The sequence below is a fragment of the Rana temporaria genome, chromosome 3, assembly GCF_905171775.1.
Source record: "Rana temporaria chromosome 3, aRanTem1.1, whole genome shotgun sequence".
In the NCBI taxonomy this organism is placed as follows: domain Eukaryota; kingdom Metazoa; phylum Chordata; class Amphibia; order Anura; family Ranidae; genus Rana; species Rana temporaria.
The window spans coordinates 240,295,099-240,314,279 of NC_053491.1; the positions used below are offsets into that span (position 1 = coordinate 240,295,099).

General features: G+C 46.6%; 1 protein-coding gene across 1 annotated transcript in view; it reads right to left on the minus strand.

The window, feature by feature from the left end:
* The window catches only part of PCYOX1L (prenylcysteine oxidase 1 like), a 34,588-nt gene extending 20,994 nt beyond the window's left edge, over positions 1 to 13,594 (minus strand). The window contains exons 1-4 of the mRNA XM_040344524.1: positions 13,383 to 13,594; positions 9,090 to 9,296; positions 3,539 to 3,713; positions 739 to 950 (exon numbers count right to left, since the gene is read on the minus strand). Of these exons, the coding sequence (XP_040200458.1) occupies positions 739 to 950; positions 3,539 to 3,713; positions 9,090 to 9,296; positions 13,383 to 13,467 (679 nt within the window). The 5' untranslated portion in view covers positions 13,468 to 13,594. The remainder of the gene's footprint in view (positions 1 to 738; positions 951 to 3,538; positions 3,714 to 9,089; positions 9,297 to 13,382) is intronic.
* Positions 13,595 to 19,181: the final 5,587 nt, after the last annotated feature.

Below are 19,181 nucleotides of genomic sequence, written 5' to 3' on the forward strand. Positions count from 1 at the left end.
CAGAGCTACAATGGATTGGTTTAGATCAAAGCATATTCATGTGTTAGAATTGCCCGGTCAAAATCCAGACTTAAATCCAATTGAGAATCTGTGGCAAGACTTGAAAATTGCTGTTCTCAGACGCTCTTCCGTCCAATCTGACAGAGCTTTGAGGTATTTTGCAAAGATGAATGGGCAAAAATTTCACTCTCTAGATGTGCAAAGCTGGTAGAGACATCCCCAAAAAGACTTGCAGCTGTAATTGCAGTGAAAGGTGGTTCTACAAAGTATTGACTGAGGGGGCTGAATAGAAATGCACACCACACTTTTCACATATTTATTTGTAAAAAAAAAATTTGAAAACCATTTATTATTTCCTTCCACTTGACAATCATGTGCCACTTTGTGTTGGTCTATCACATAAAATCCCAATGAAATAAATTTACGTTTTTGGTTGTAACATGAGAAAATGTGGAAAATTTCAAGGGGCATGAATACTTTCAGCAGATCCAAAAGAAACGTTACTACAATATATATATTTGCACATATTTATACCATAGCCATGCAGTCTATACTGCACTTTTGCTTTAATAATGAGTTCTTTGGTATGAGAAGCACCAGTGACACTTGCTTGCAGAACATGCAGAGCTATCTAATAAGTATAGGTTTGCTTGCTGGCAGCCTGTGTATAACTGACTAGGTTAGTAAAGTGAAAAAGTCTTCATATAAAGTTGACAAAGTCTTCAATGTAAAACTCACCCACTAAAGCTGGAATAGACACTGACTGTCCATAGCTGGCTTTCATCACAGCACTAATCACATCATCTATGAAACGCTGTGACACTCCAATTCCCTGCAAAGACTCCGCAACTGACTTCTGGGTCATATTCACAAAATGGTCCCCTCCAAGTGAACGCAGCAATCCTTCAGTGCTCGAGAAAGCATACTCATGAGCTTGGTACTTATACACCCTAAAGAAAGCACAGCAATTGTTAAGTTGGACATTATAAAAAAAATATATATATATATATATATATATATATATATATATATATATATATATATTAGATGGTCTTCTCCATCACATCTAAACATTTTGCTGTAGAAGGAGTTCCAGACTAACACTGAGGCCTTGTACACACGACCGAACATGTCCGCTAAAACTGGTCCGTCGGACCAGTTTCCGTGGACATGTTCGGTCGTGTGTAGGGCCTAGCGGACAGTTTCCCGGCCTAGCGGACAGGTTTCCAGCGGACAAAAGTTTCTTAGCATGCTAAGAAACCTGTCCGCTGGAAGCCTGTCCGTCGGACATGTCTAATGGTCAGTACGACTCATCGGACATGTCCGCTGGCCCGAAATCCCACGCATGCGTCGAAGTGATTCGACGCATGTGTGGAAGCATTGAACTTCCTGGTGCGCGCACGTCGCGGCGTCATCGTCGCCGCCACGTCACTGCGTATTCTGTCCACGGAAAAATGGTCTGATGGTGTGTACACACATCAGACCAAATGATCCCAGCGGACATGTCCGATGAAAACGGTCCGCGGACCGTTTTCATCGGACATGTTGGGTGGTGTGTACGAGGCCTGAGGGCAATTTACTAAAACTGGAGCAAATATGGAGCAGCTCTGCACAGAAAACAAACAGCTTCCAGGTTTTAGCCCTGGTTCATACTGCCATGACTTGAGAAGTCAAAGTCGCCTGACAAGCCGCGACCCAATAACGGCAATGGAACCGTTCTAATTGGTCACTCCCACTTAGAAAAGGGTTCCTGCACTACATTTGGTGCAACTTTAACACGACTTGCATTGACTTCTGTTAAAGAAGTCATATGCAAGCCGCAATCAAGTCGTACAGCTATGTGGAGACAGTGTGAACCAGGACTTACTATCAAATCTTAGATGAACGAGCTGAACTTAGAAGATGATTGGCTACCATGCGCTGCACCAGATTCTGAGTGCACCAGTTTTAGGGAAGTATAAAACTGAAATAAAAATAAAAAAATCCTTTAAGTTTGTGACAAAAAAGGATAATCAATTTTAGTTATACAAGGTTTGGGCTCTTAAATTTAGTTGTGACTTCTGCACTACCTAAACTATTTTTGATTTTACTGGAAGCCTGTACTTCCAAAATACAGAGGTTGTGAATGCTGACCTGTTCCTCTAAAATCTTTTTTGTCTGACTGTCATGCCAGTCCACTAACTTCAATTGTATCTTTCAGTAGCATGAAGATATTCTTTAAATTCAGCAATATGCAGCAACAGTATCATTTTTTTCCCCCAGAAATGCTTCGCCTTTTTGCATTAAAAAGTATCAATTATTTTGCCAAGCCTGAGATGAGTGCATTAGTCTTCTAATAAACAGCATTTCCCCAGTCTCTTCTCCCCCATTGATCACTTAGACTGTACATCATAAATTTGTAGGAGGTGAGAAGTGGCAACAGGAACCGATCTGCATTTGAAATCTCCAGATACGCCGTCATAACTCTGAGTGTGAGGCGTCGTATCTATGCGCCTGATTCTTAGAATCAGTTACGCATAGATTTGTCTTAGATCCGACCGGCGTAAGTCTCTTACGCCGTCGTATCTAAGTTGCATATTTACGCTGGCCGCTAGGTGGCACTTCCGTCGATTTACGCATTGAATATGGTAATGAGCTAGATACACCGATTCTCAAACGTATGTGCGCCCAGGGGAATTTTTTTACGTCGATTACATAAGGCTTTTTTGGGCGTAAAGTTATCCCTGCTCTATGAGGCGTACCAATGTTAGGTATGGACGTCGAAACAGAGTCAAATTTTTCACGTTTTATGTCGTTTGCGTAAGTCGTCCGTGAAGGGGGCTGTGCGTAAGTTGCGTTCACGTCGAAAGCATTGAGTCTTTGCGGCGTAATTTGAAGCATGCGCCGTTCGTTAAAAGCGTTGATTACGTGGGGTCACGATTAATTTCCATAAAACACGCCCACCACTTCCACATTTGAATTAGGCGGGCTTACGCCGGCCCAGTTACACTACGTCGGCGTAACTTAAAGCGAAAGTTCTTTGAGAATACGGGACCTGCCGCTCTAAGTTACGGCGGCGTAGTGTATCTAAGATGCGCTACGCCCGACTAAAGATAGGCGATTCCACATGAATCTGGGCCACAGTGTTTACTGCTAGTTGTTATAATAGCCTCTAGCAATATTCGCATGTAAAATCTGACAGGCTGGTTGTACCAAGGTTGATCAATTAACTTGGTTACATTCAGCCCGCCCATACATAGTTCGAAATGATCTATGGCCAGCTGTAGACAATACTTGAGCTTACAGTGATTTTAAATATTTTTGATCCTCCTCTTTGGGGGTCCGACATAGGCGCTCCTGGCTTCTCTTTCTCTTGGTGTGCCACCATGGGAAGCGGTTTACTATGGTGGCACACCTGCAGGCTCGATCCTGAGCAATGCTCCCTGTATCCATAGACACTGACAGAGCGGGGTGAGCCGATACAGACAGGTATAGCGCTGGATTGAGTGAGGACTCAGATACGTGTAAGGGGGGGGGGGGGGATAGGGGGATAACAAACCTCATGAATTTTTCCATGATTTCTTCCACCCACATCTGAAGTCTCAAAAAACTGATCCCATAGTGCCACCAAAGTCGGAAAAGATTAAGAAGGTACCAGTCGGTTTCCTCTAGAACCAGATGCCCGCCATTGAAAATAGCGCTCTTTCCAGCCACCTCTCTGCGATGTTTTAGCCCTGCATTAAGGAGCCATGAGAAAGTAAAAAAATCCCAATTATGACGTGAACAGTGAATACATATTATTTCCATTTCTCTTTTGTAGAATTATGATTGTCTATTTATACAGCCCCAACATATTCTACAGGGGGTTACAGTAAGGAACCAGTAGTCAGACTTTGCAAAGCCAATTATATCTTGCACATTGTTACATACAGTATATGCCCTAACTTTATATTGTTTAGACCTAGGTCTGTCCCACTTTGGCAAATATCATACATCAACCTGTATAGACCAACCTGTAGGAGGAATAATACATTATCATACTGTTATATTGATTTATGTTGTATTATTGTTTACCATATGTTCAGCATATCACAGAATACAATGTAAACAGTCAAAGGAAAGTCACCACAATGCATGCATGTTGCCCAGTGGACTGCTTCTTCGTCACTCCTAAAGCCCTGTACACACAGGCCAAATGTGGGGAGACATTGGCCGGTTCAATAAAAACCAGCCGACATTTCGGCCCGTGCGCATGGCATCCTGTCCGACAGATGCCATGCACGCGACTTCTGTCGGACGAGCAAGCTGGAAAACCAGCAGCCGACGGACTGCCGATGGCGGAGAGCGCCGATTGGAGTGCTCTGGCGGGGGGGGGCCGCCCCCCTGTCAGAACACAACAGCTCAGCTGGGCAGATCGCTGCACTAACTTTGAAAATGTTGTATAGCGACTCTGACCGCTGGGTTGAAAAAAAAGAAAACTCAGTGTGTACCGGGCTTAAATTGGTTGTAACCTTAAAAAAAATTATATATATATATATTTATCTTCTCAGATGGTAAAGCTGCCCATTCCTCTTGGCAAAAAGCCTCCAGTTCCTGTAAATTCTTGGGCTGTCTTGCATGAATTGCACGTTTGAGATCTCCCCAGAATGGCTCAATAATATTGAGGTCAGGAGACGGTCACTCCAGAAGCTTCACTTTATTCTGTTGTAGCCAATGACAGGTCGACTTGGCCTTGTGTTTTAAATCATTGTCATGTTAGAATGTCCAAGAATGTCCCATTCGCAGCTTCTTGGCTTCCCTCCAGTATTTTCTGATAACATACTGCATTTATCTTGTCATCAATTTTGATCAAATTTCCTGTGCCTTTGTAGATCACACATCCCTAAAACCTTAGCTATCCACCACCGTGTTTCACAGTTGGAATGGTGTACCTTTCATCATAGGCCTTGTTGACTCCTCTCCAAATGAAGTGTTTATGGTTGTGGCCAAAAAGCTAAATTTTGGTCTTATCACTCCAAATGACTTTGTGCCAGAAGATTTGAGGCTTGTCTCTGTGCTGTTTGGCGTATTATAAGTGGGATACTTTTTGGCATTTGTGTAGTAATAGCTTTCATCTGGCGACTCAGCCATGCAGACCATCTTTCTTCAAGTGCCTCCTTATTGTGCATCTTGAAACAGCCACACCACAGAGTCCTGTATTTCACCTGAAGTTATCTGTGGGTTTTTCTTTGCACCCTGAACAATTTTCCTGGCAGTTGTGGCTGAAATTTTAGTTGGTCTACCTGACCGTGGTTTGGTTTCAACAGAACCCCTCATTTTCCACTTCTTGATTAGAGTTTGAACACTGCTGATTGGCATTAAAAATTTCTTGGATATCTTTTTATATCCCTTTCCTGTTTTATACAGTTCAACTATCTTTTCCCGCAGATCTTTTGACAATTCTTTTGCTTTCCCCATAACTCAGAATTCAGAAACGTAAGTGCAGCACTGGATGAAAGATGCAAGGGTCTGTCAGGAGTCCAGAAACTCATTGACCTTTTATACACACACTAATTACAAGCAAACAGATCACAGGTGAGGATGGTTACCTTTTTTTTTTGGATTGTAATCAAAAGCTTGTTTCCATGCTTACAAAAAAACATTTACAACATACATTACACTGTTCACATAGTCACACAGTTTATGGGTGAGTTTGTCATATGACACATAATAAAATTCAAAAAAATTAAGAACTAAAATTAGGAAACATAGTCCAAAATAATAACAATAATGATAATAATAAAAAAATAACCAGACATATTTTTATATTACTATTTTATCCAACATATAGGAAGATTTAAGAGAATGCAGCATGTGATAATACTTAAAACTGTATGGAATGTGCTATCTTGTCTAACAATTATATTACCATTCACTATATTACAACCAATCTCCATTAAAAATAGAACATAATTATATCATCCTAATCAGCTGCAATACCATATTTCACCAGCAGGTGTCAATGTAGATTGAAACTACTACGGTATTAAACAGTCCCAGAGAAACCAAGGCTGATAAAAAAAATTTAGGATGCTTTCGGCGTTTCAATAGGAGTGATCCACGCATTTAAAACATGTGAATCCTTGTACTTTACTGTACATTTAGCATCAGCTTTGAAAGCCTCTAAAAATTTTTTTTTTTTTAAATCAAAAACAACGTTTATTGAGCATAAAGAGAAGGATACATACATGTGGATAACTGGTGCACCACAGTTTTCGGATACATACCAATGTCGTGCATACAGACATGACAGTTATAAAAATATTACTTGTGCATACATAAAGTGACATGAGAGAGGGGTAGAGAATTGCAGGTCAGCAAACAGGAGCACCCAGAGAGCGCGCGGGGGAGCACAACTAGTCAGGAGCATCACAGGTGGAGGCCTCCCCCAGCCATCTGTCCCAAACCTTATGATATTTATCGGGGCAACCCCTGTGTACATATAGAAGCTTTTTAAAGGGCAGAGTAATATTAACAGCCCTGATCCACTGCTGCAGGGTGGGGGTGGTCCCCTCATCCACGTCTTAGCTATCTGAAGCCTAGCGAGGAACAATGTCTCTTGTAAAAATGTATTAAGATATTTCTCGGCCTCAGACAGTGAAAGAAGTCCCAACAAGCACTGGCGGGGGCATAGAGACAGCGGGGATCCCATGCCATCATGGAGGAACCGGATCACCTGGGTCCAGGGGCACGCCCAGAGGAGGTGGTAAAAGGTAGTGCTGGGGTGATCGCAGCCTGGGCAGTTGGGGCTGTATCCTGGCCTGAATCTAGAGGTGCGGTAGGGTGTCAGGTATGAGCGATGAAGGATATACAAGTGAGTAAGGCGGTCTGAAATCTTTGGGGAGACTGTTCTACAGTTAACGAGAGCCTCATCCCAATCCTCCGCCGACACCTCGCCCAAATCAGGCTCTCAACGGGACTTCAACTGTTGGACGATGGCGGTGGCTGAGGGCGCCAAAAGGTAAGAGTAAAACTGGGAAATCAACCTCTTGGGGTCCCTGCCTAGGACAATGTCAACGGGTAACAGGGTCTCAAGGATGGGGACAGCATCCCCAAACTGTGTATTGAGTGCACGACGGAGTTGGAGATAGCGGAAGAACATATGGTTGGGCAGAGTAAAGGTTTCTTTGAGGGACTGGAAGGACCTGACCGCTCCGCGGGCGATGACCTGTGTGAGATAAATAACTCCTCTCTTAATCCAAATATTGTGATCGGGGATCGTGGCCAGCTCTGGCAAACGCGGGTTGCCCCAGAAGGATGGTTACCTTTAATAGCCATTCAAACCCCTTTGTGTCAACTTGTGTGCATGTTATCAGGCCAAAATAACCAGGGGATGTAAACTTTTGATCAGGGTCATTTGAGTAGTTTCTGTTGCCATTATGATTGAAAAACGAGTAAACACAGTTGATTGATAATAAATAGCTTCAGCCAAACACTAACCATGAGTGAAAGAAAAGTTTTTGCGTTATTCATATTCTCAAAAAAATTACCAAAAAAAAATAAATTCTGCCAGGGTATGTAAACTTATGAGCACAACTGTACATGGTTTTGCTATAAACTTTGTACATTGCACAAATAAAGAAGCCAGTAGGGACGAGCTCCAGCGTGTCCACATGCAGAGCCCGCCAGGAAGTCGGCTGCGCTAATCACAGGCAGTGAGACATTTCCTGATCTCTGCAGCCACGCATCGGGACAATGTCTCCCTGCCTGTGATTAGCGCAGCGCCGTGCCGACTTCCTGACAGGCTCTGCACATGGAGGGCTAGGTTCAGATAGAATGGTCTATCTATCCGCCCGGTGTAACGTATCTCAGATACGTTACGCCGCCGTAATTTAGGGTGCAAGTTCTGTATTCAGAAACTTGCGCCCTTAGTTACGGCGGCGTAACGTATTTGTGTCGGCGTAAGCCCGCCTAATTCAGATGTGGGCGTGTTTTATGTACATTAACTGTGACCCCGCGTATTTGACGTTTTTTACGAACGGCGCATGCGCCGCTCGTGAAAAAATCCCAGTGCGCATGCTCGAAATTCCGCCGCAAATCGTCATTGCTTTTGACGTGAGCGTAAATTACGTCCAGCCCTATTCGCGAACGACTTACGCAAACGACGTAAACATAGGATACGCCTCATATAGCAGGGGTAACTATACGCCGAAAAAAGCCTAACTTAAACAACGTAAAAAAAATGCGCCGGCCGGACGTACGTTTCTGAATCGGCGTATCTAGCTCATTTGCATATTCCTCGCCTAAATATACGGAAGCGCCACCTAGCGGCCAGCGTAAATATTCAGCCTAAGATACGACAGTGTAAGACAATTATGCCGGTCGGATCTTAGGGAAATCTATGCGTAACTGATTCTATGAATCAGGCGCATAGATACGACCCCGCACACTCAGAGATACGACGGCGTATCTGGAGATACGCCGTCGTATCTTCTCTCTGAATCTACCCCGGAGTGTGCGAACACGCCGGAGCTCATCCCTAGAAGCCAGTTGGATTTAAGGGTAAGTTCACCTTTTAAAAATAAATGCACATACTGTATTTTTGCAGGAGCCTGCAAAGCATTGCATCCCTGATCAGTAGCTGTCTGACCATACCTCACCAGCACCTTTACAGTTAATAACAACAAGCTGCCTGCCATGGTGGAAGTAGTTGTAGTTCATTCATCCACAGATCACTCTGGCTTTTCCCACACGGTTGCGCTGTTTTTAAAATTGTGACAGCAGGTGCAGGAGAAGATCTCCTGCCCACCGCCACAGAGGGGATCAAAGGGGCACAGGCAGGTGCTCTTTGATAACATATTACACTCTAAAACTGGGTGCAACATGTTACTAAAGGTGAACTTATCCTTTAAACCAAGGATCCTCAAACTATGGCCCTCCAGCTGTTGTAGAACTATACATCCCATGAGGCATTGTAACACACTGACATTCACAGACATGACTAGGCATGATGGGAATTGTAGTTCCTGAACAACTGGAGGGCCGTAGTTTGACGACCCATGCTTTAAACAAAGGAAAAATACAAACATGGAGGCCAAAACTGGAGCACTAGACATGTAAAGAAGACTCACCAAGGAGCTTGACAAAGTCCTGCATATGCAAGTTTAAGGAGTGAACGGAAGGGCTGCCCGACTCATACTGCTGACTGTTCACTGTCAAGGTGGCCAGGCGGCCTCCAACCCGTTCTGCCTCGTAGACGTCAATCTGCACCTGTGGCCCAAACTGCTGGTGAAGGAAATGTGTGACTGCAGAGCCTCCAATGCCAGCACCGACAACAGCTGGAAAACAGAGATAACATTGAACAGGTTACATCTTTAGGACTGGTGTGCCTTAACAATGCTCTGTAGCTTACGCATGTATCTGCAAATGTGTGCAATCTAAACCCCCGTTTTTAACGCATACCGTTAATCAGGACAATTTGGTTGGTTAGCAGGCTGGTTGGTAAGCTGAGTCAGGAATTTCTTTGGTCTTGTTTTACATAGGCAGGATCCCCATCATAACTTTTTAGCAGTTACATCGAACAGCTATAACTTTATGACCACCCACCTAATATTGAATAGGCCCCCCTTTTGCTACCAAAAGAGCCCTAACCTGACGAAGCATGGACGCCATTAGACGTATGAAGGTATGCTCGGATATCGGGCACTTATAGGTAGATTCAGGTAGATAAGTGCAAAGTTACGGCGGCATAGCTTAGCCTGTTTAGGCTACGCCGCCGTAAATTAGCCAGGCTAGTAATGATTCTCAATATACTTGCCTGCTAATCTACGGCGGCCTAGGCTAAAGCGGGCGGGCGTAAGGGCGCCGAATTCAAATGACTTGGAGGGGGGCGTGTTTGATGGTAATGAGGCTTGACCTCACGTTTTTGACATTTTTTTTCACTGCGCATGCGCCGGGCGACTACATTTCCCAGTGTGCATTGCGGTTACGTACGCCGCACGGGCCTATTGATTTTGACGTGGACGTAAACGACGTAAATCCCAATTCGCGGACGACTTACGCAAACAACGTAAAAAATTTGAATCTCGCGGCGGGAACGGCGGCCATACTTTAACATTGTTATTCCACCTAATAGATGGAATAACTTTAGGCCTGTAATGCGCTACAGAAACGGCGTAAATCGACTGCGGTGGCCGGGCGTACGTTCGTGAATTGGCGTATAAACTCATTTACATATTCTACGCCACAATGGAAGCGCCACCTAGCGGCCATCCAAAATATTGTAACCTAAGATAGGACGGCGCAAGCCGTCCTATCTTAGATATGTTTAAGCGTATCTCTGTTTGAGCATACGCTTAAACATAGGTCGGCGTAGATTCTGAGTTAGGTCGACTTATCTACTGATAAGTCGGCCTAACTCTTACTGAATCTACCTATAAGTCATCAGTAGCACATTCTTTAAGTCAGATCCATGGGGCCTCCATATATCGGACTTCGTTTTCCAGTGCATTCCACAGACGCTTGATTGGATTGAAGCTGGAGAATTAGGAAGCCAAGTCTACACCTTGAACTCATTATTGTGTTCCTCAAACCATTCTTACAGTGTGGCAGGGTGCATTATCCTGCTGATGGAGGGCACTGCCATAGGGGGAATACCGTTTCCATGAAGGGGTGTACTTGGTCAGCAACAATATTAAGGTAGGTAGAACTTGTTAAAGAGGAGGTCCGGGAAAAAAAATTAAAAGTCAGCAGCTACACATACTGCAGCTGCTGCCTTTTAATAAAGGACACTTACCTGTCCTGCTGTCCTTCGATGTCGGCAGGAGGGTTCCCGGCGTGAAGCCGAAAGGCTACACTACCGCCGCCATTGCGGGTAAGGGAACCCAGCAGTGTAGCCTTTCGGCTTCACGCCAAGAACCCTACTGCGCATTCGCGAGGCCCCGCTCCTCTCTTCTGTTCACGACGGCCATGGGAGGAGGGAGCCCTGCGGTAACGTCACTGCCACGTCATGGCCGGACTCCCGGAAGTGGGAAAGGATAGCTGTCAAAGACAGGTATCCTGTCCCCCTCTCCCCCGGAAAGGTGCCAATTGTGGCACCGGAGGGGGGGGGGGGGGGGAATCCGATGAGCGGAAGTTCCACTTTAGTAACATCCCCTGAATGGGAGGACCCAAGGTTTTCCAGTAGAACTTTGCCCAAAGCATAACACTGCCCCTGTCAGCTTGCCTTCTTCCTATACTGCATCATGATGCCATCTCTTCCCCAGGTAAGCAATGCACACAGACCCCGCCATCCACATAACGTAACAGAAAAAGTAATTCATCAGTCCAGGCCACATTTTTCCACTGCTCTGTGTTCCAGTTCTGATGCCCACGTGCTCATTGTAGGTGGTAAAAAAAAAAAATGTGCATTTATTATTTTTTGTTTCTGGAGACTTGAAAGCACTGCACCAGCAATTAGCAGATATCTGGTGCCATGCAGGTCTCCTGCAGACCTGTCAGTTTCTGTGTGCTCCTACATCATATGGGCAAGCACATACAATCTACACAGAACCGTGGTAGTTCATTGAAAATTAGAAATGCACCCAAATTTAGACCGCCAAAAAATAGGGTTTTCCCTTAACCACTTCCCGACGGCCGTACGACTATATACGGCCGCAGGGTGGTTCTACTTCTCTGGGGCGCCGTGTTTTCACATGCGCCCCTTTCCGCGTTCCCCGCGCGCACTCCCGAGCGCGCAGCAGGGAACTTCTGTGCTGGCCATGTCCCTTGGACACAGCCAATCACAGATCGCCGTGAACGGCCAATCGGAGTGGCTGTTTGCTAGGCGATCTGTGCGGCCAATGAGAGATGATCTCATATGTTTACATATGAGATAATTTCTCATTGCCGGCTCTCACAGACAGCGGTGCTGTCAGGGAGAGAGGAGACCGATCTGTGTCTCTTGTACATAGAGACACAGATCGGTCACCCCCCCCAGTCACCCCCCCTCCCCCACAGTTAGAACACTAATTAGGGTACACATTTAACCCCTTCCTCACCCCCTAGTCACATTTATACAGTAATTAGTGCATATTATAGCACTGATCGCAGTATAAATGTAAATGGTGCCAAAAATGTGTCAAAAGTGTCCGATGTGTCCGCCATAATGTTGCAGTCGCAATAAAAATCGCAGATTGCCGCCATTACTAGTAAAAAAAAATAATAAAAAATAATAATTATGTCCCTTATTTTGTAGGCGCTATAACTTTTGCGCAAACCAGACGCTTATTGCTTTTTTTTTACTAAAAATATGTAGAATACGTATCGGCCTAGACTGAGGATAAAAAAAAAATAAAAAAAAAATTGAGCTATTTATTATAGCAACAAGTAAAAAATATATATATTTTTTTCAAAATTGTCGCTCTATTTTTGTTTATAGCGCAAAAAATAAAAACCGCAGAGATGATCAAATACCACCAAAAGAAAGCTCTATTTGTGGAAAAAAAAGGACGTCAATTTTGTTTGGGAGCCACGTGGCACGACCGCGCAATTGTCAGTTAAAGCGAGGCAGTGCCGAATCGCAAAAAGTCCTCTGGGCAGGAAGGGGGTTTAAGTGCCCAGTAAGGAAGTGGTTAAATGGAAAAAAGTGCCGATAATGGCTACTAAAAACGCCCACGATTTTGATGTTTTTTTATGGGTCAAACACAACAGCAATGCATTTTTGAGCCCTGTTTTACACTGATGCGATGCGAAAAACTCACACGACCAGCTGCGTTTCCCCGCATGGCACTGCATAGCAATCACACAGCGCCCCCGTGTCCGTCAATGTTAGGTTAAAGACACACTGTAACAGATTGCAAAAGACAAAGTGCTTGCCAGAAACGCATTGCACCGCTGTGAACACCCATGCGATGCGATTCAGGTGCAGAAAAAAAAAAGGGTACTGCACCATTGAGCTCAAATTGCACCGCATGTGATTTGCAAGGAATGCGGTGTGACTCCTGTGCAAATCACATGCAGCGTCTCTAACGCACAAGTGTGAATGCAGCACGAGGCGTTTGTTGTGCGTTTTCAATGGGGAGGTGCGTTTTGCCAAATATGCACCCAAAATGCAGCAAGTTATGCAGTAGGGGTAGGCTGTTTTTTTTTTTTCTAGTAATACAAACGCATATGCCAACCCATTTGGAAGATTCTTTGTGTGCAGGACAGTCTCCAAGCCAGGATCTGGAGCATCATACTGGACAGTGCAGTCACAGGCATTCTTTATGTACCAAATACACATCATTCATTTCTAGGCACATGCCAAATAAAACAAGTGAAATGGTGTCTGCTGATGATTGAAGACAAGCTCCATATGTAAGGTTAGGCTCCCTGCAATGGAGATGAATGCAGCAAGCAGTGAGGTGTATAGGAATAGAAAGGCACGCCTGTGTCCTCCCCTTTACCTATCCTGCCAGGCGAATCTGGGGGCCCTGGCTGGCCGGCACACAGCTGGTAAAGCACAGCACTCAACAGGAGGATCGGGGCCATGCTGCTGCAGAAGATGCGACGAGGAAGCTGCACTCTATCCTGCCTGACCAATCAGCACAGAGAACGGGAGAGTGGAGGCTTCTGCGCACCCGAGGCTTGGAACGCAAGCAGCGCCGTGAGTCTCAGTACGCATGCCCACGGCTTACTACAGCACAGCGCTGAACAGATGTGTTCAGTGAGGGTTGGTGGCTTGCTTTATTTGCAAGGTGCAACATAAATATGAACATGTTGAATTACATCATGTAATAAATGGATGATATATAGAGGTTACTAATGTTGCTTTAACTGTAAGGGCTTGTTAAAACGTGTGTGTAAGGTAAGGTGACCAGATTTTTAAAATGAAATCCGGGGACATATTTTTTTTTTTTACTAGTAATGGCGGCAATCAGCGACTCTCTGCCCGTCGCCCGCCCGGCTCACAGCCTGTCAAGTCTTACCCTCCGGGCCCCCGGGCTACTACTGGGTGGGGAGTGGAGGAAGATCACTCCGCTGGGGAAGGCAAGGAGATAAGCAGGCAGGCAGCTGGCTGGGACTTGAGACAAGGCAGGAGAACATGCGAGCGGAGCTGAATGGGCATGCGTCGGAAACTGAAGAAATATTTCCTCCGCTCCGACCAGCTCATGGTCATCAAAAAGGGGCACAGATAATGGGAAAAAAATACACCCCCCATAGCTATTTTTTTCTTTTTAATTCTGCATTTACTGTCTTTGAAATTGCCCCAGCCCCTGTTCAAATCCAATCCGGGGACAGACTTGGTACAGTGTCCTCAATCTGGGGACTGTCCCTTGAAACCGGGGATGTCTGGTCACCCTAGTGTAAGGGTGGGTAATGGCGGAGCAGTAGTTGGGGGTGGGAGGGGGGGTGTGGTATTGGGAGTGGGGCAGTTGGTGGGGTGGGGTCAGCGGGGAGTGGCGGAGCAGTAGTTGGGGGGTAGGTCTGGTATTGGGAGTGCGGCAGTTGCTGGGGTGGGGTCAGCGGGGAGTGGTAGTTGGGGGGTAGGTCTGGTATTGGGAATGGGGCAGTTGCTGAGGTGGGGTCAGCGGGGAGTGGCGGAGCGGTAGTTGGGGGTAGGTCTGGTATTGGGAATGGGGCAGTTGCTGAGGTGGGGTCAGCGGGGAGTGGTAGTTGGGGGGTAGGTCTGGTATTGGGAATGGGGCAGTTGCTGAGGTGGGGTCAGCGGGGAGTGGCAGAGCGGTAGTTGGGGGTAGGTCTGATATTGGGAGTGGTGGGGTCAGTGGGGAGTGGCGGAGCGTTAGTTGGGGGGGGGATAATGGCGTAATTGTGGGTAGGGGGTTCTGGTATTGGAAGTGGGGCAGTTGGTGGGGTCAGTGGGGAGTGGCGGAGCAGTAGTTGGGGGGGGTGGGTAATGTAATGCTGTATCTTGGCAAAGACCAACAAGGCCCAGACCTAGGGCAGCACTTTGCAGGGGGCAACATAAAAAGAGTCCCCGCCAGGTTGCACTACACTTTTAGTGTAGCCCCAGTCTATGAGGTGGACTGGGCCACAAGATAAATTGGTCTGGCGCCCCCATAAAGCGGCCTCACTGCTGCCGGTATGATAGGGATGGTGCAGACACTGACATGGTCACCTATACTTGGCAGGTAGGTAGTAGGACTCTCCTGCAATCCTTTGCTTGTGTCAGTTGTACATATTAAGGAATCTTATTTTTATTTCTGTTGATTGCTGACGAGAAAAATAAACAGATGGATTTATTTGTTCCTGCCTACAATCCTTTCTTTTGCTTACTGCCTGGACCACATTCACCTTCATCAATATGCTATATTTTTTCTGCTGCATCACTGGCATGGTTGTATCCTCTTAGTCCTCCATAAATGTAACAGAAATTTGTGCTTAACCACTTCCATACCAGGTACTTACGCAGCTTCCCGCCCAAGCCAATTTTCAGCTTTCAGCACTGTCGCACTTTGAATGGCAATTGCGCGGTCATGCTACACTGTACCCAAACAAAATTGGCGTCCTTTTTTCCCCACAAATAGAGCTTTCTTTTGGTGGTATTCGATCACCTCTGCGATTTTTTTTTTTTTTGCGCAACAACTAAAAAAAGGCTGAAAATTTGGAAAAAAAATTACGTTTTTATTTTTTTCTGTTAATTTTTTTGTAAATAAGTTTTCTCTTTCAATTACGGGCACTGATATGGCGGCACTAATGGGCACCGATGAGATAGCACTGATGGACATCGATGAGGTAGTACTGACGGGAACAGATGAGGTGGCACTGATTGGCGGCGCTGGTATGCGACACTGATGGGCACACATAGGCGGCACTGATGGGCACACATATGCGGCACTGATGGGCACACATAGGCGACACTGATGGGCACACATAGGCGGCACTGATGGGCACACATAGGCGGCACTGATGGGCACTCATGGGCGGCACTGGGCACTCATAGGCGGCACAGATGGGCACTCATGGGCGGCACTGATGGATACTTATGGGTGGCACAGATGGGCACTGATAGGTGGGCACTGGGCATGGATGGGCACTGTGGGGTGGCACTGATGGACACTGGGGTGGCACTGATGGACACTGGGGTGGCGCTGATGGACACTGGGGTGGCGCTGATGGACACTGGGGTGGCAGCACTGATTTTTGCCAGGTTGCCAGTCAGTGCCCATTTGTGGGCACTGACTGGCATCTTTTTTTTTTTCTTTATGCTTTTTTTTTTTTTTTTTTTTAGACTTTTTTTTTTCTGTCTTTTTTTTTTTTTTGCCCACCCTGGTGCTCCAGGGTGGGCATCCCTGGTGGTCCAGTGTGGCGATCCGAGGGGGGGCTGCGCTGATAAACAATCAGCGCTAACCCCCCCTGTCAGGAGAGCCGCCGATCGGCTATCCTCTACTCGCGTCTGTCAGACGCGAGTGAGGAAGAGCCATCGACGGCTCTTCCTGTTTACATCGTGATCAGCCGTGGTTGGACACGGCTGATCACGTGGTAAAGAGTCTCAGCCGGAGGCTCTTTACCGAGATCGGAGATGCAGGGTGTCAGACTGACACCCCGCATCACCGATCGCCGCGATGCGCGCCCCCACGGGCGCGCGCGGCATGAAATCCTGCAGGACGTTCTAGAACGTCCTGTCAGGATTTCATAACCACTTCCCGGACGTAAATCGGCCATAGGCCGGGCGGGAAGTGGTTAAAGTAGAACTATAGGCAACTTTTTTTTTGTCAATACGTTCATTTCTTGCCCCATAACCAAACAGGAAGTGAGCGGAAATCTCTGCAGATTAAGGGAATCCCTCCCTCCCAAGGCCCTCAGGACTAGTGCCCCACTGGAAAATTTCAGGGCAGGTCTTAAACAGGAAGGGGTGTGACCTTGACAGGAAGGGGTGGAGCATATTTAAATTTGGGGTTGCACAAGTTTAGTCAGGCCTAGGGCAGCACAAAATCTAAATACACCACTGGGGTAATGGTGGAGCAGTAGTTTTGGGTAGGGGGGTCTGGTATTGGGAGTGGGGAAGTTGGTGGGGTGGGGTAGTTGGGGGGGGGGGTGGTGGGTAATGGTGGAGCAGTAGTTGGGGGTAGGGGGGGGTCTGGTATTGGGAGTGGGGCAGTACCCCTGTGAAATCGCCGGAGAATAACAACTAAACAATTAGCATTCCCGCTGAAGTGACTGCAGCATGAAGATCAGTATCCTGCTCGCTCCGTCATGTAAGGGGTTATTTCTATGAAGCTGTCTCGGCTCGGTGCTCGGTTTCTTTTGTCTGAAACCGGCGCATGATATTATTGGTCTTGACTTTCACGGGATACTGATCTTCATGCTACACCGTCTCGTCGATCCTGTCATACCACTTCCGGCTGGAGACTTTCTCAATCACCATGTTGTACAGCAAAGTCGGGAAAAATAACACGTGGGTCGCTACCAATTGCAGGGGCATGATCCTTTCTATCATGTATACCAGCAGGTGGTCTGTCAGAATAGCACCGCCATATTGGAAACTGGAGCTTCCGCCCTCGTAGCTGAAAGGGCGGAAGTAGGAACAACGCCATGATTGATGAGGGAACACTTTACTGTTACTGGTACTGTTGTGAGAAAAGAGTATGGTTACTGTAAGTGAATTGTGTGTAAGTCCTTCTAACCCGGTAATTTACCTTACCCCCTGGTTATTCACTTACCTCAAGCAAGCATGCATACAGTGAAGTTCTTTGCATGCTTGTTCTCAGTGAAGTCATACCTCCCAAACTTAGAACTTGATGGACACAGCTGTCTCACTGCAGTGGCGGAATTACTAGGGTCGCAACAGTCGCACTTGCGACGGGGCCCGGTGCCCTGCCGAATAAGTTCCCCCGGCGGATTAGGACCCCCCTGTACTTTGCAGGCCCAGCCCTTGCACAGTACGAACCTCAATTGAGCCTCCGAAAATAGCCAAATATGTAGAGCTGAGAGTCAGCTCTACACGGTGCATGTGCAATGAGTATGCCGCATGCTACCAATGCTAGTGCTACTCTGCAAGGGGCCGGGTGATTTTACCAATAAAGTACACGCCTTAGCGGGAAACATTGCAAAACCAGCCCTTCATTTGTTTTAACACGCCTCGCTAAGATGTGTAATTTAATAGTAAAATCACCCTGTGATACTCATTGCGCAGGCGCCGTGTAAAGCGGACTCTTAGCTCTACATGTTTGGCTATTTTCGGGGGCTCAGTTGAGGTTTGTACTGTGCAAGCGCCGCATCTGCGCAGCACAGGGGGGGTTTATCCGCTGGGCGGAACCTTTTTCGGCAGAACACTGGCATTCCGCCACTGTCGGGGGGGCCCAGCGGGGTTGCTATTCACACACGGCACTGAGCGGAGATCGTGCCTGTCATGGAACAGTAGCACTAGCACAGAGACACCGGTGTAGCATGAAAATCACTACCCCGTGAAAGACACTACCCCCCTGACGCTACTGCTTATGCACCGGTTTTAGACAAAAGAAACCGAGCGCAGAGCTGCTCACGAGTACAGCTGACTCGGATTAACCCTTCACACGTCAATCGATCGGCTACACAGTGAAAGACACAAACTCCATCTAGATGACAGCAGCTGTGGGACATGGCGAGGGTTCACGGCAGACACACAGGCTGGTTGCGAGAAGGGGACAGCAACAAACTGTATCACATACACACAGGCTGGATGAGGGCACACCATGGATATCACAGGCTGGATGTATGCACACCATAGGTATCACAGGCTGGATGGGGGCACACCATAGGTATCACAGGCTGGATGGGGGCACACCATAGGTATCACAGGCTGGATGGGGGCACACCATAGGTATCACAGGCTCATACCTCCCAACTTTCTGAGATGGGAATGAGGGACACCTATCAGCAAAAGTATGCAGGCATAGGACACACCCCTTTCCACGCCCCCTTAAAGGAGAATTGTACAAAAAAATAAGATTGGTTAAACCCACAAGTGCTTTTTTTACCACTACTATTTCTTTATATTGGCTTTTGGAATTTACAAATGCAGCAATTTAGAAAACAGATTAAAGGTTTAGCACTGGGAAACCCTTTTTGATAGATAAAAAGTGCATTTTATATACATCTATATAGATCAGACCAAAATGAGGGACAAATGAGGAACAGAGGGACATTGCTCGAAATCAGGGACAGTCCCTCGAAATCAGAGACAGTTGGGAGGTATGCAGGCTGGATGGGGGCACACCATGGATATCACAGGCTGGATGTTTGGCACAGGGGGCACACCATGG